Source organism: Chanos chanos, chromosome 6, assembly GCF_902362185.1.
Source record: "Chanos chanos chromosome 6, fChaCha1.1, whole genome shotgun sequence".
Taxonomy (NCBI): domain Eukaryota; kingdom Metazoa; phylum Chordata; class Actinopteri; order Gonorynchiformes; family Chanidae; genus Chanos; species Chanos chanos.
The window spans coordinates 40,424,568-40,441,178 of record NC_044500.1 but is presented as its reverse complement, the minus strand read 5'-3'; the positions used below and the strand labels follow the sequence as shown (position 1 = coordinate 40,441,178).

Here is a 16,611-nt window from a genome sequence, read left to right as displayed (position 1 = left end):
ATATATATATATATATATATATATATATATATATATATATATCACCAAAAATTTCAACAACGGTCTTGAGGGCTTATTTTACATTTTAAATTGCCAATTACGAATAAATTACCTCAGTGCATTATATGTACTGCAGTATCAGTCCCAAATGTTTTTAGGTTTTTTTTGTGTGTGTGTGTGTGTGTGTGTGGGTTTTTTTTTCATAACAAGGATTCAAGCCTATTTCAGTGTCATGTTAAACACGTAACAAATTACTTAGCTTCTTCACTTATTTTAACAGGCGCATTTAAAGTTTACAAGTTATAACAAGGCAACTGTTTAAAGACACATCGCTAAAAAAGAACAACAATAACAAACATCAATGGATATGCTATGGCCATAGGATACCAGGTCAAGGGCAAAAAAGGTGCATGCCTCAACAGAGCTACAATACATGACCAAATAGAGCAAGTCAGTTTTGCTGAGTGATCACTCTCATCTGTCTATATAAGAAGCAGCCTCCAACTTGTCCAAGGATCAACAGGAACACAGTAAAGGTAAGTGAGTTATGGTGTCATGTTGAAATACATCAAACCCGTGCTCCAATGAATGAAAATGAACTGTTCATAATAATTTCCTCTCAATACTACTGCTAAACGCAGCTTAGTATTGCGGTCTAATGACTTGTTCTTTACACTTTCTAATACACTAAACTACATTATTTTACTCTCTCTAATACACTAAACTACATTATTTTCCTACCAGAAGTTATGTGATGAAAGTTCACTTCCTCTATAAGACTAAATTTATGAGTGGATTTCCAGATGCAGGACCTAAAATTTGCTTTTGGATCATTTGAAATAATGAAAAATGTTAACAATTCTAAGCCAAGATATGATTTTGACCAAGTCTGTTTCATTTTTCAGCTTCTCCTGGCAACCGGCAACTCCACATAACCTTTTTTCTCTAAGTGAGGGAGGAGGTAAAGCAATTAATTACACTGTTTTAAACTGTAGTGTCATTTTCTTTTGTAAAAATTAGTCGAATCAACTGTTTGTCAGGTTGAAGACTTTTACAGTCTTTTACAGTCTTCAATATTAAGAGAGGAGATATCTAAAAATTCTGTAGAAGGCTTTAATTCTGTATAAATCTTCTGAACATAATCTTAAGGCTTTTTTTCTTCACGACCTAATTCTGAAACTTTGCATAATGGATAGAATAACTCCAATTCATAAAAGCATACAAACTAAAAATTCCAAAAACAGCCCCTTTACAATGTCTGATTTTATGGATAAATATTACCATACATCTATGACTTGACAAAACAACAGAATATTTGGGCTAATCACCGATGCCACTGGATCCAGTGATGCTACTGCATATTCCCTGCACTTCATGATCCAAACCAGTAATCTGTAGAAAAGGTAGATTGTACTGGCAGTGATGAAAGCAAATGGTCAGTAAACCATACCACATCTGGTAATCTATGCATTTCTTCAATTGCAGGTCATTAAAAAAAACATATATACTGTAACGTATAGTAATATATACTGCCTTTTTTCTATTCATCTCAGACACATAACACTTTGAACTGGAGCCCATATCAAAAGGCTATTATGATGTCTGAAATTCAATCAAAAACTGTCCCTGCTGACCCCAAAAAGCTGAGGTCAGGCTCAAGAAAAGACAGGCCAAAAAAGCTGATGGGAAGATCGTGTTGGCATTAATTCCTGTGTTTTCCTCACAGATCTCTTAAATAAGTTTAAATTTATTCATGTACTCAGTAGCCAATTTATAACAAATACCTACCTTGAAGGTACCTCTTGTTGGTGTACAGTTAGAGACTATGGCTTAATTGCTGCCATGCACAATTTATGTTAGCCACCGTCTAGTCCTTCATCTGTGGTTGGTTTCTGACCACAGCACTGCTGCTGAATGGATATTTTTGGGTAGCAGACTACTCTCAACCCTGCACTGACACGTCTAATAACCCAAGCAATGCTGCTGTGCCTGGTATACTCATACCAACACAGCAGCCACTGTCATGACACTTCCATGTCAGTGTCACTGCTGTGTTGATAATGATCTGCCACCCAAATACTATCTGGTCAACAGCAGTCCTGTGGTCAGAACAAAGCAATTGATGAAAAGAGGTAGAGGGTAGCTGACAAACTGGGCATGGCAACAGATGGGCTGCAGTCTGTTATTGTATTTTGAGGTAGGCATACTTTTTAAAGGGACCAGCAGTGAGTGTAAGAAGGTAGGCATTTTTACAAAAGTGTACAATGCAAGTAAATGAAAACATTCAGGAGATCAGCCATCTGGTGTGCGTAGATTGCACTATGGCAATGTAAATATGTATTTTTACTAAATATTAATAAAAAGTAATATTCCTAATATTCACTTTTTTCTGTCTTCTTGATTGTTTTTCAATAGCAAAGTGCCATCATGAGCACTGACGCAGAGATGGAGTGTTTCGGCCCGGCAGCCATTTACCTCCGGAAGCCAGAAAAGGAGAGGATTGAGGCTCAGAACAAACCCTTTGATGCCAAAACCGCATACTTTGTGGCTGATGCTGATGAGATGTACCTGAAGGGTACGCTTGTCAGTAGAGACGGTGGCAAAGCCACTGTCAAAACTCTCTGTGGAAAAGTGAGTAAAGTTGTAGTAGACATTCATGTTAGGGGTCAACATGCACACTCTTACACCAATCTCTTCATTTTTTCTGTCAGACTCTCACAGTAAAGGAGAACGACATCCACCCTATGAATCCTCCAAAGTTTGATAAGATTGAGGACATGGCCATGATGACCCACCTCAATGAGCCAGCTGTGCTGTATAACCTCAAAGAGCGTTACGCAGCTTGGATGATCTACGTGGGTTCAGTTATTTAGTTTTGACCAGTTAACAGACCGAAATCTTTAGCTATTGCAGCTAATCAATAAATATGCCTTTTTTTATCTTTAGACCTATTCCGGGCTCTTCTGTGTCACTGTGAACCCCTACAAGTGGCTCCCAGTGTATGATGCAGTTGTAGTATCTGCCTACAGAGGCAAAAAGAGGGTTGAGGCCCCACCCCACATCTTCTCCATCTCTGACAATGCCTATCAGTTCATGCTCACAGGTATGTTGTTGAATGAGTTTCCGTTCAGTTTGATGAACTTTTCTTTTAGGAAAATTACTCCACACTAATATATAAAATATTACAATGTACTAGAAAATGTCAGAAACTACTACATACCACCATGACAGGAAAACATAAATGCATAGGTAATTTACAGAACTATAAATGCAAGTTTCACACTTTATATTCCTCTTTCAGATAGAGAAAACCAATCTATCCTCATTACGTAAGTGTATTATATATCAAAACTCTCAAAAACGATACCATGATTTAAATGTTTTCTATATATATTCTATCTATCTATATCATCTATGAGATATTTTTCCTAAAATTTTTCAGTGACTAAATTGTGCATTTATTGCCTAATCGTTATATATGTAACATACCTCAACAGCTCTCTTTTTTACCCTGAATATAAATCCACAGTGGAGAATCTGGTGCAGGAAAGACTGTGAACACCAAACGTGTCATCCAGTACTTCGCAACAATTGCAGTGTCTGGACAGAAAAAGTCAGAACCTGCTACTGGAAAAATGCAGGTCAGTGACTAAATTTATAGATTATTATTATGTATTACTTATTTCCAACCCTTTTATTAAAAGGGGTTACTTTTATCTCAAGGGATCGCTGGAGGATCAAATCATTGCAGCTAATCCTCTGCTGGAAGCTTATGGTAATGCCAAGACTGTAAGGAATGACAACTCCTCCCGTTTTGTAAGTATTTCAATTTTTCATTGATTTTATTTAATAATGAAATAGGATATAATACATAACACAGTATTATATCCTATGTTAAATTTCTAAATGGTGCTCAGTTTCATACATGATTAGAGACAGCAAAAACAGTATGTTGTTAACGCATTTACAAATTTTGAAAACTGTTTACATTTATGTTTAGGGTAAATTCATCAGAATCCATTTTGGGACAACTGGAAAGTTGGCCTCTGCTGATATTGAAACATGTAAGTCAACTGCTGCAAGTGATCCACTGTTCTTTGTAACTGCCTATTTCAAAAGAAAAAAACAGAACAAAAAAAAAAAACACTGCACATCTTCACAGATCTGCTGGAAAAATCCAGGGTGACATTCCAGCTGTCTGCTGAGAGAAGTTACCATATCTTCTACCAGCTCATGACAGGCCACAAGCCTGAACTATTGGGTAAAAGCTGTGCATATAACTGCACACAATCTTTAGTCATAATTTCTATATTTTAGAATATGAAGAAGTTGATTTACCACACATGTTCTGTTTACCTCAGAGGCCCTGCTCATCACCACCAATCCGTATGACTACCCCATGATCAGCCAAGGTGAAATCACTGTGAAGAGCATAAATGATGTGGAAGAGTTCACTGCCACAGATGTAAGCCAATCAATATCCCTAAGTCAGGTTCTTGCAGTCAGTGATGAAATATAGATGATTTCATAGCTTATTATTGTCTTAATTCATACTCATATTTTGATGTATGTACAAACCATACTGAACGTATTTTTGTAGAACACATCTGCAAACTACTGTTTTAGATATTTGTCAAATATTTCAAATGTAGGAAATCTTTCAATGTCAATTTATGACAGTTCATGACATAATGTAATGCATATTCCATATTCCCATATTCAACAGTTACTTGTATTTCTTTACATTATTACTCAAATTCATTTACTTGCCACATGTCTCTATTATAACATAGAATGCTATTGACATCTTGGGATTCAGTGCTGAGGAGAAGATGGGTATCTTCAAGCTGACTGGTGCTGTGGTGCATCATGGGAACATGAAGTTCAAGCAGAAGCAAAGAGAGGAGCAAGCTGAGCCTGATGGCACTGAGGGTAAATGTTTGACCGCGGATGTTTACTATTATTATTATTAGCAGTAGCAGTAGTAGTAGCATTATCATTAGCATCAACATTGTTGTTTTGTTTTGTTTTGTTATTGAGGTATAAAAGTCCAATAACATTATTTCAGAGGCTGATAAAATCGCCTACCTCATGGGCCTAAACTCAGCTGATATGCTGAAAGCTCTGTGCTACCCAAGAGTGAAGGTCGGAAACGAGTTTGTAACCAAAGGCCAAACTGTTCCACAGGTAAGGATTGTACCATAATGAATCTTGATTGCTGTGTACACATCAATTTGATAACACTGCTCTGTTGATGGCACATTGAAGTAAGCACAGGATACAGAACTGTGTTATAATGCAGAACTGTACATCAGTAAACATGATGTGCTTTCAGGTAAACAACGCTGTAATGGCCCTCTGCAAGTCTGTTTATGAGAAGATGTTCTTGTGGATGGTCGTCCGTATCAATGAGATGCTGGACACAAAGCAGCCAAGACAGTTCTTCATTGGAGTCTTAGATATTGCAGGATTTGAAATATTTGATGTAAGCATTAAGGTTAACTCATTCATCCAGGTGTTTCTGTGGATTTTTGATTTGTCTAACATGCATTGCTAATATTTCTTCTTTTTAAACATTAGTTCAACAGTTTGGAGCAGCTTTGTATCAACTTCACCAATGAGAAACTGCAACAGTTTTTCAACCATCACATGTTTGTGCTGGAGCAAGAAGAGTACAAAAAAGAAGGCATTGAGTGGGAGTTCATTGACTTTGGTATGGACTTGGCAGCTTGCATTGAGCTCATTGAGAAGGTAAATCATGGATCATTTTCTAAATGAATAAAGCAATTTGATATATTTTCACATGTTGAAATGTATTTCATTCTAATTATAACAGCCAATGGGTATCTTCTCCATCCTTGAAGAGGAGTGTATGTTCCCAAAAGCTACAGACACAACCTTCAAAAACAAACTGCATGACCAGCATCTTGGTAAATCACCAGCATTCCAGAAGCCCAAACCTGCCAAAGGCAAGGCAGAGGCCCACTTCTCCTTGGTGCACTATGCTGGCACTGTTGATTACAACATTGTGGGTTGGTTGGAGAAAAACAAGGACCCTCTGAATGATTCGGTTGTACAGCTGTATCAAAAGTCTTCAGTCAAACTGTTGGCCTTCCTGTATGCATCTCATGCTTCTGCTGAAGGTACAAGCTAATTCTCTTGCATTACCGTTCTTCTTTTATGTACTACAGCCCGTACTTTGATCACATGTTGAGTAAGACATTTCGGTTTGACTTTAAATACCACTAAACAGAAACTACTTCCATTATTAAGTATTAAGAACAATTAACTAATTCAAATATCTAATTTTCTTGATACTCATACCACTTTATTTAATGGTGAGTGTTGAATGGTCCACTTTATTGTAAACATCTAACTTCGACTTACACTCATAAGAAACTTTTTGAGGTATACCTACCATAAAGGTACAATGGAAAGGTGTGCAGTTATAGAATGCAGCACATATGTTGTCATGCTCAACTTACCAGCTACCCTCTACCACGTTCATCAGTGGTAGAGGGTAGCAGGACTGCTGTTCACCAGGTATTATTCTCAACATACCAGTGACAATGATATGATAGCCTCGTGGTAGTGCTAGTCATGGTGATATGAGACTAACAGAAACAGCAGCATTGCTGGAGTTTTTATGCGAATCACTACTAACCTGCAAGTGGTCCACCACCCAAAAATATGCATCCAAAAGCAGTCCTGTGGTCAGAAACCTATCATTGACAGAGGGCTAGAGGATGGCCAAAACGAACTGTGCATGGCAACAATTAAGTCATGGTCTCTAACTGTACATCAACAAGGTGTGCCTACAGAGTAGGTGTTTCTAATGAAGTGCCCAGTTAGTATATATCTTATTCACAAATTTCCTTAACATAGCAGAGAGCGGGGGTGGTGGCAAGAAGGGAGGAAAGAAAAAGGGTGGCTCATTCCAGACAGTATCTGCTCTGTTCAGGGTAAGTGTAGTACAGATAAAACATGCCCCTGATATTCCACATATTCCATTTCACTTTAACTGATCTACTTTTATTAATTTTTCTAACCTTAGGAGAATTTGGGCAAACTGATGACCAACCTGAGAAGCACTCATCCTCACTTTGTGCGATGTTTAATCCCCAATGAATCAAAGACCCCAGGTACGTTTTCACATTTTTAAACATTTACGAGATCAAATTATTACATAGCATATTTTATTTATGAACCATTAAACATTACAAATAATATCAACAGGTCTTATGGAGAACTTCTTGGTTATCCACCAGCTCAGGTGTAATGGTGTGCTTGAGGGTATCAGAATCTGTAGAAAGGGCTTCCCCAGCAGAATCCTCTATGGTGATTTCAAGCAAAGGTATAGACATTGTATATATGACATTTATATAATATCTGATATCAGTGGTGGTTTTAGGTATGGGCAACACTGGCAGCCGCGCAGGGTGGTATCTTGCTAGGGGGGCACGGGGCGTCCGCACAAAAAAATTCGGAATGGTGGCATTTGCACAATTGGTTTTCTATCGTTCATTTGCACGTCACGTCGATGATATCATGTCACCGTGCGGGCCTATTAACCTTGTCGGTGCGGGCGCCGAGGTAGAGGGAGTGGGGGAATCTATCAAATACCGCACCTCTAACTTTGTACAGTGCTAATGCCACTGGTAAAATCAGTCACACTACGAAATGCTACCAAATAAACCACAATTCATTCATAATACAGTGAATATATACTTTCACAGACATCTTGTTGCATTTTTTTCTGGTTTGTGCAAAATTGCCTAAATAAAAATTTCAGTTAGTGCAGAATGGTACTTTGTTTGTTGGCAGGGGGTATACGCACAATTTTTGAGTTTTGGGCGCTGCAGGAGGGGTTTGCCCAGGGCACCATACAAGCTAGAACCACTACTGTCTGATATAATCTTCAGTGTAATACTATTCCTTAATATTGTAATAATGTAACGTTTTGACAACTTTTTAATCAATTGTCAGTGTCTGATGTTGTGTGAAGTAATCATGCGCCTGACATGAACTGGTACTGAACATAGATTTGACATGTCAAGATATCACATAAGGAGCTATGCTGATTTTTATGTCATCTAGGTACAAAGTTTTAAATGCCAGTGTTATCCCTGAGGGACAATTCATTGACAATAAGAAAGCCGCAGAGAAACTTTTGGGCTCCATTGATGTCGATCATACTCAATACAAATTTGGACATACAAAGGTAAGACATCACTTAAGAGAGCAACATTCAGAAATCTCTGTTAGTGTGATCTGATCTGTGCAATATACTGTTTGAGTAAATAGAAAAAGGAAAAATTGTTTGTTTCTGAAGGTGTTCTTTAAAGCTGGTTTGCTGGGTACCCTTGAGGAGATGAGAGATGAAAAACTGGCTGAGCTGGTTACTATGACTCAGGCTCTGTGTCGTGGCTTCCTCATGAGAAGGGAGTTTGTCAAGATGATGGAGAGGAGGTATTAAACATCAAAGACAATACAGTGATTTAGTATCTATATCAGTATCATAATCAAACCTTTAATAGCATCACTGCAAGCCCCCTCACTGTTTTAATTCATCTTAACAGGGAATCCATCTTCGCCATTCAATACAACATCAGATCATTCATGAATGTGAAACACTGGCCATGGATGAAGCTATACTTTAAGATCAAGCCTCTTCTGAAGAGTGCTGAGACTGAGAAGGAAATGGCAGCAATGAAGGAAAACTTTGAAAAAACTAAAGAAGATCTAGCAAAGGCATTAGCTAAGAAGAAGGAACTTGAGGAAAAGATGGTATCTCTCTTACAAGAGAAAAATGACCTGCAACTACAAGTTCAAGCAGTAAGTGTCAGAGTAGAATAAACTTTGAAGAGCCCATAAAGAAATGTACTGAGGCTGACAAAAAGTTTTTCAATGTTTTTATTATAGGAAACTGAGAATCTTTCTGATGCTGAGGAGAGATGTGAGGGGCTCATCAAAGCTAAAATCCAGCTTGAGGCAAAAGTCAAAGAGACTACAGAGAGACTGGAGGATGAGGAGGAAATCAACGCTGAGCTGACTGCTAAGAAGAGGAAACTGGAGGATGAGTGTTCTGAGCTGAAGAAAGACATTGATGACTTGGAACTAACGCTGGCAAAAGTTGAAAAGGAGAAACATGCCACTGAAAACAAGGTTAATGTTTTTCCAAACAGATGTTAAATTATGTACCTTCAAAACAGCAATAATCACATATTATTTATCAAATATTCCCATACAGGTTAAAAATCTGACAGAGGAGATGGCCTCTCAAGATGAGGCAATTGCAAAACTGACAAAGGAGAAAAAAGCTCTCCAAGAAGCACACCAACAGACCCTTGATGACCTCCAGGCAGAGGAGGATAAAGTCAACAGTCTGACCAAAGCCAAGAGCAAGCTTGAACAACAAGTGGATGATGTAATTAAAAGTCTTGCAAATTTACCTAAACAATGCCAAAGCCTATCATGAAGTGACATTATTTTGGGTTTAATGATTTGTATGTTGGGTTGTTCTTATAATAACTGACTTATTATCTTTTACACATATAGCTGGAGGGTTCCTTGGAGCAAGAGAAGAAGCTTCGCATGGATCTTGAACGAGCAAAGAGAAAGCTTGAGGGTGATCTGAAACTGGCCCAGGAATCCATAATGGACCTGGAGAATGACAAGCAACAATCAGAAGAGAAGCTCAAAAAGTACAAGAAATGCTAATGTTCATTTATCAAACAATTTTCCCACAAGAAAAAATTCAATTTATCAACATTTGGTGTTATCCTGACAGGAAAGACTTTGAGACAAGCCAGCTTATCAGCAAAATTGAAGATGAACAGTCAATGGGCGCTCAGCTTCAAAAGAAGATCAAGGAACTTCAGGTGATTCATTTATATGTGAAATGTATTTAATTAAAGTCGGACATACAGACAACTGAACATGACAAGATGTATTTACATACAAATATATTCCAGGCTCGTATTGAGGAGCTGGAAGAAGAGATTGAGGCTGAGCGTGCTGCGCGAGCTAAGGTTGAGAAGCAGAGAGCTGATCTCTCCAGGGAACTTGAGGAGATCAGTGAGAGGCTTGAAGAAGCTGGCGGTGCCACTGCTGCTCAGATTGAGATGAACAAGAAGCGCGAGGCCGAGTTCCAGAAACTGCGACGTGATCTTGAAGAGTCCACCCTGCAACACGAAGCCACCGCCGCTGCTCTCCGCAAAAAGCAGGCAGACAGCGTGGCAGAACTTGGAGAACAGATTGACAACCTCCAGCGTGTCAAGCAGAAGCTAGAGAAGGAAAAGAGTGAGTTTAAAATGGAGATAGATGACCTCAGTAGCAACATGGAGGCTGTGGCCAAATCTAAGGTGAGAGAATTAGCTCAGGGAGTTTGGTCCATAAGAACAATATTGACCATATTTCTGGAACTTCCAAATAAAGATATTTAAATATCACAAGCACAGATAGTTGGTATTAATTGCTTGACAAAGGAAAATAGTAATGGACATCATTGTTCTTACTGTGCACATCTCATTCACTAAGTATGACAAATTTGCCCCCCTATTCCCCATCTAATAGGCAAACCTTGAAAAGATGTGCCGTACACTAGAAGATCAGCTAAGTGAACTGAAGACAAAGAATGATGAGCATGTACGTCAACTGAACGATCTAAATGCACAGAAATCCAGGCTTCAAACAGAGAATGGTAAGTCTATAACATTTGGATTACATTTACCTGAAACTGAAATACTTGAAAATGTTAAAACAGTATTTTTATCTGACAAAAATCCATGAAATTAATTGGACTGACCGACACAAACACAAAGCTGTCTTTTTAACTAAGGTGAACTTAGTCGCCAACTGGAGGAAAAAGAAGCCCTTGTTTCCCAGCTGACTAGAGGAAAACAAGCTTACACACAACAGATAGAAGAGCTCAAGAGACATATTGAGGAGGAGGTTAAGGTGAGATATTAGTTACAATACATGCAATTATGACAATCATTGATTGGTTTCTATGAAAAGAGCTTCAATATCAGGTTTAACTTACAGGCCAAAAATGCCCTGGCTCATGCTGTTCAATCAGCACGCCATGACTGTGACCTACTCAGAGAGCAGTTTGAGGAGGAGCAGGAGGCCAAAGCTGAGTTACAGCGTGCATTGTCCAAGGCAAACAGTGAGGTGGCTCAGTGGAGGACAAAATATGAGACTGATGCCATCCAGCGTACTGAGGAGCTCGAGGAAGCAAAGTAAATAACGGAAAGCACTCAAACTGAAATTCATTGGCTAGTATTAAAATAAGATGTTTAAATAATATCTTCTTCTCTCCAGAAAAAAGCTTTCTCAGCGTTTGCAGGAGGCTGAGGAATCCATTGAGGCTGTTAACTCCAAGTGCGCCTCCCTGGAGAAAACCAAACAGAGACTGCAGGGTGAAGTGGAGGATCTGATGATTGATGTGGAGAGGGCCAATGCATTAGCAGCCAACCTTGACAAGAAGCAGAGGAACTTTGATAAAGTAAGGTTTTGTAGGAGTAATAAATATATAAAGGAATGAGTATGCTGTATTCATTGGTATTGCGACAAAGGTCAGAAATGCAGACTTGAGTGTTTATGATTAAACAAATCTTTTTCTTGATGAGAGTTTTCACTCAGTCAAATGCCAATGAATTACTATCTAACATCATAACCTTGCCTTGTCTTGACTACATCCCTGCTATATACCCATGTGCTCTACTGAACCACAAAACGGTGACACAACATGTCTCAGACATTCCCCAGTTGATAACCACAGACAACAAGTACACACCATAAACAGTACATAACATTACAGAACAATGCAAAATCTCAACAAGAAACTTCTTTACCAATAGAAACCACAACAGAAATCCACTCCCAGCATGCCCTGCACCAGCCCAGGAAATAATGGTAACAGAACTCTGTTACAGTATTAAAACAACTGGCTCAACAAACATCAAAAAGTGTGACATACAGTATAAAGTTTATGTATGTTAACCATTTTATCTGCCTAACTGACTGATGGGCATGTTATATACTCTTGAAAATAACCTTAATTTCAATTTAGTCTATTTCTGTCCAAAATATTTACATAACATGTAACATATTTCTACGATTGATACAAAATGGCAATAAAAAAGTTTATTTACATAATCACGCCAGGTCCTGGCAGAATGGAAGCAGAAGTATGAGGAGAGCCAAGCTGAGCTGGAAGGTGCTCAAAAAGAAGCTCGTTCTCTTAGCACAGAACTTTTCAAAATGAAGAATTCCTATGAAGAGGCTCTGGACCATCTGGAGACCCTGAAGAGGGAGAACAAGAACTTGCAGCGTAAGTCAAAATACAAGTATGATAGGGCTTGTAAGCATCTGCAAAAATGTGCTTATTTCAAACATTTATTTATATATTTGGCCCCTACAGAGGAGATCTCAGATCTGACTGAACAGATTGGTGAGACTGGAAAGACTATTCATGAACTCGAGAAGGCAAAGAAGACAGTGGAGTCTGAGAAAGCAGAAATCCAAACTGCCCTTGAGGAAGCTGAGGTGGCAGTCTCTCTGAATCTTATGTTTTAAGACAAGCATTTTTCATAATGATTAAAATAATATTCAATTCTAGTACATACTTCACATACAAACTAATTTGCTGAGACTTAATTCTCATTCCTCAGGGTACACTTGAGCATGAGGAGTCCAAGATTCTTCGTGTCCAGCTTGAGCTCAACCAGGTGAAGGGTGAGATTGACAGGAAACTTGCTGAGAAGGATGAAGAGATTGAACAGATCAAAAGGAACAGCCAGAGAGTTATTGAATCCATGCAAAGTACATTAGACTCTGAAGTCAGGAGCAGAAATGACGCCCTGAGAATCAAGAAGAAAATGGAGGGAGACCTCAATGAGATGGAGATTCAGTTGAGCCATGCTAATCGCCAGGCTGCTGAGGCCCAGAAACAGCTGAGGAATCTCCAAGCGCAGCTCAAGGTATATTCTCTGAAAAAAAAATTCCACCCCTTGGCAGAAATGTTGTTTACAAAACATCTAAAGCTATTTTACTTTGACTTTAGGATGCACAACTTCACCTTGATGATGCTCTTAGAGGACAAGAGGACATGAAAGAACAGGTTGCCATGGTGGAGCGTAGGAACACTCTAATGCAAGCAGAGATTGAGGAGCTGCGGGTTGCTTTGGAGCAAACAGAAAGAGGCCGCAAAGTGGCTGAACAGGAGCTTGTAGATGCCAGTGAACGTGTGGGCCTGCTGCACTCTCAGGTATAACAGTTAATTTATATCCTATTAAACAGTAAAATCAAACCTGATGAAGATAGCAAATAACACATGAAAATAAATGATTTTTTATACTTAGAACACCAGTCTTATCAATGCCAAGAAGAAGCTGGAGGCAGATCTTGTTCAAATTCAAAGTGAAGTAGATGACACCATCCAGGAAGCAAGAAATGCAGAGGAAAAGGCCAAGAAGGCAATTACTGATGTAAGTAGGAGATTCTGTTATTCTTATTTTGCACTTATTTTAAGGACAAACTTCTCTAAGTGAATTCTAGGGGCTGAACACCCATTCATGAGTGAAAGGACATTTATAATTGGTTACACTGTATATGAATTATAGGCTGCCATGATGGCGGAGGAGCTGAAGAAGGAGCAGGACACCAGTGCCCACCTGGAGAGAATGAAGAAGAACCTGGAAGCCACAGTCAAAGACCTGCAGCACCGTTTGGATGAAGCTGAGAGCCTGGCCATGAAGGGTGGAAAGAAGCAACTTCAGAAACTTGAGGCCAGAGTATGAATCAGTCTTCAATCCAGAAATATAATATAATCTAACCACATGTAAGCACCAGGACTGTGATTGAGAATTTCAACTTCTGTTGAAGGTGCGTGAGCTGGAGGCTGAAGTTGAAGCTGAACAGAAGCGTGGAGTTGATGCTGTTAAAGGTGTCCGCAAATACGAGAGGAGGGTGAAGGAACTCACCTACCAGGTACCATCACACTCAAACTTTCCCACCAGGTACCATCTTACTTACCAGGTACCAAATAGTGTAAGTAAGACAACTGTCTTTGCACAAGCTTAAATGTGACCATCTCCAATATGTAAAGCTGAAAACACACTTAGACAAGGTGTCTTATTTTAGCTTTCACTTCAGCCAGAGAGAAAAGCAAAGGGGGGGGGGGGGTGTAAAAACAGCCTAAAGGTTCTTGTGCTGCATGATTCAAAGACCACTACCATCATTTACACACACAGACTGAGGAAGACAAGAAGAATGTAGCAAGACTGCAGGATCTTGTGGACAAACTCCAGCTGAAAGTCAAGGCTTACAAGAGACAGGCTGAGGAGGCTGTAAGTGCTCATAACATGTGATGAAGCTGTACAATATTCTATTTGAACAAGCAATTAGAAAATACTGTATGCTATTATGCAGTCTACGATATGTTCACTACAGAACAGATCAGTCTATGTGTGAGCAAAACATTTAAATAGTAGCAACCAGGGTTCACCCTGTTTAACATTTTGAATTTTTACTACTGACATTTCAGTTTTCACGCAAACACATAAAAATAATGTCTACATGAAATTTTGAAAGCTGTTGCCATTTGGATATTAAGTCAGAACCAACAGGATATCATATACAATATCTCAGATACATATTTTTGCAACTTGCTGCTTAGAAATTGTTCGTTGCTAGTTTCACCGGTCAATATTCCATTAGTTCAAGTCCCTTTAAAAAAAAATATCATCTACACATTTAAAGGGTCTTTCTCTATCACTGTTATCCTCTACTGTATGCTATGTTATTTCAACCCATTTAATGTTTAACACTGTTCAGGAGGAACAGGCCAACACTCACCTGTCCAGGTACAGGAAGGTGCAGCATGAGCTAGAGGAAGCTCAGGAGCGTGCTGACATTGCTGAATCCCAGGTCAACAAGCTACGAGCCAAGAGTCGTGATATCAGCAAGGTAATGTGTATTAAGGGTTTAAATGATCTTTGTTTCATACACTTTTAATGGAATAAAGACCAGTATTTTTCAGTACTGTCCAGGCTATTGTAGACATTACAAGGCAATGGGCCAACCCCTATTTTGAGTAAAAATTATTAAGAATACGTCTAGTTAAAATTTTGAGCTGATTTTCGTCATTTTCTTTAACAATTTCCTTTTCAGGGCAAGGATTCTCAAGAATGAATGATGACATCTGGATAAAATAAAGTAGCAAGTGATCATATAATATGTATTACTTGTTAAATGTTCTTATGGAAATAGTAGAACAATAAAAGTAGCTTGAACAATCTCTGTTTTGTTGTTGGACTTGTTATTACATGTAGCCTAAAGCCCAAATGTGCCATTAAATCATTTAAATCAAATCAGCATTCATCCACAGGAGAATTACGTCATTTAATAGTTTACTACAGCTAGCAAACTCTTAAGATAGTATCCCGACCGACAGAAGTAGTGTTGGTTCAACCAAGAAAAAGACATCTGATTTGACTGCTGGTTCCTTTAAAATATGCCTATTCATATTCAGTAACCTTTGTGCTTAATAACTTGTGATAACTGTTGCAATGTACTTTACCCACTTGTAACTTTTCCCAGTTGTTTTCAGTTGTCCTGCACTGAAAGATTTCCTAAAGGAGCAGAAGATAATGAGGGTTCAGTTCAAAGAAATTTTTAAACGAGACATTCCACAGTGGATATTAAAGTACTAAATAGGTAGAACATCAAAAGGATGAAGCCAGTCTGCCTTGCTGCCTTCTAGTCTACACACTGAAGTGGTACTGCCCTATGATACTAACCACATCCTTAGTCTGTCCTCTGGTGTTGGCTCACTGGTACTACATTTTGGCATGGACATTTCCCTCATCCCATTTCTCGTATCACTGCAGTGGTACCTTCACAGTAACTTAACATCACAAGTATTGTTCATTGACCCATAAATAGATGGTAAACTATTTTCCTCAAACAAATGTTCTCTAAATGTTATACTCTTATTCTCTCACACCCTTTGCATAGTGTTGTCTGACATTACTCATTGACGTAAGAACAAAAAAAAAATAATTCTGCTGAATCATACTGTCTTCATACATAAATCAGTCAACTGCATCAAGCTGACTTGCCTGACTGAACTCTATAATTTCATGTAATGTCATAGTAAGTCACTACAACCTCTCTGTTTGTATTTACTCAACATACTAAAATTAAATGTGAATATGAATGAATATAACAGTAGGCAATATCACTTGTCTACTAAAAATAGCACATACAAGGCAATGCAGCATGTCACAAAATCATCCTCACTACTGCAGATACATTAGGTGGTATCATTCAAGTATTTTGACAATACCAAGACAAAGAAAATGTCTTCATACTTTATAACCTGCCCAGTCTGTGGAATAAGCTTAAAGAATAAGAGAGAAGATTAGTAGTTACTCAGAAGTCACTGCAGAACAAGCCTCATCACACTTTGACATTTAAGACAGTTGCCTGAGAGCAGCTGAGCAAGTTGCTATATTTGAATATTGTCCGAATAAGAATGTAAAGGAGACTCACAACATGCCTGAACTGGTAATTTGTGAGTTGAAAATACTGAGACACTGCTAG

General features: G+C 38.5%; 1 protein-coding gene across 2 annotated transcripts; it reads left to right on the top strand.

The window, feature by feature from the left end:
* The first annotated feature begins 2,427 nt into the window (after positions 1-2,427).
* On the top strand, positions 2,428-15,198 carry LOC115813868 (myosin heavy chain, fast skeletal muscle-like). 2 transcript variants are annotated; one of them, XM_030776536.1, is made up of 39 exons: positions 2,428-2,631; positions 2,712-2,855; positions 2,947-3,103; positions 3,302-3,329; positions 3,530-3,641; positions 3,724-3,816; positions 4,001-4,064; positions 4,163-4,261; positions 4,362-4,465; positions 4,794-4,932; positions 5,069-5,187; positions 5,336-5,485; positions 5,581-5,751; positions 5,837-6,143; positions 6,889-6,962; positions 7,055-7,142; positions 7,237-7,354; positions 8,098-8,221; positions 8,333-8,469; positions 8,580-8,835; positions 8,923-9,165; positions 9,251-9,427; positions 9,559-9,704; positions 9,791-9,881; positions 9,975-10,364; positions 10,576-10,702; positions 10,841-10,959; positions 11,047-11,243; positions 11,326-11,509; positions 12,172-12,337; positions 12,428-12,552; positions 12,678-12,986; positions 13,070-13,273; positions 13,368-13,493; positions 13,629-13,799; positions 13,891-13,995; positions 14,259-14,354; positions 14,842-14,973; positions 15,178-15,198. In XM_030776536.1, exons 1-39 carry the CDS (start codon positions 2,428-2,430, stop codon positions 15,196-15,198), a joined length of 5,817 nt encoding a protein of 1,938 aa, XP_030632396.1. The 2 variants fall into 2 exon arrangements, with proteins under 2 accessions (XP_030632396.1, XP_030632395.1); XM_030776535.1 differs by having other exon boundaries at positions 6,886-6,962.
* The last annotated feature ends 1,413 nt before the right edge of the window (positions 15,199-16,611 follow it).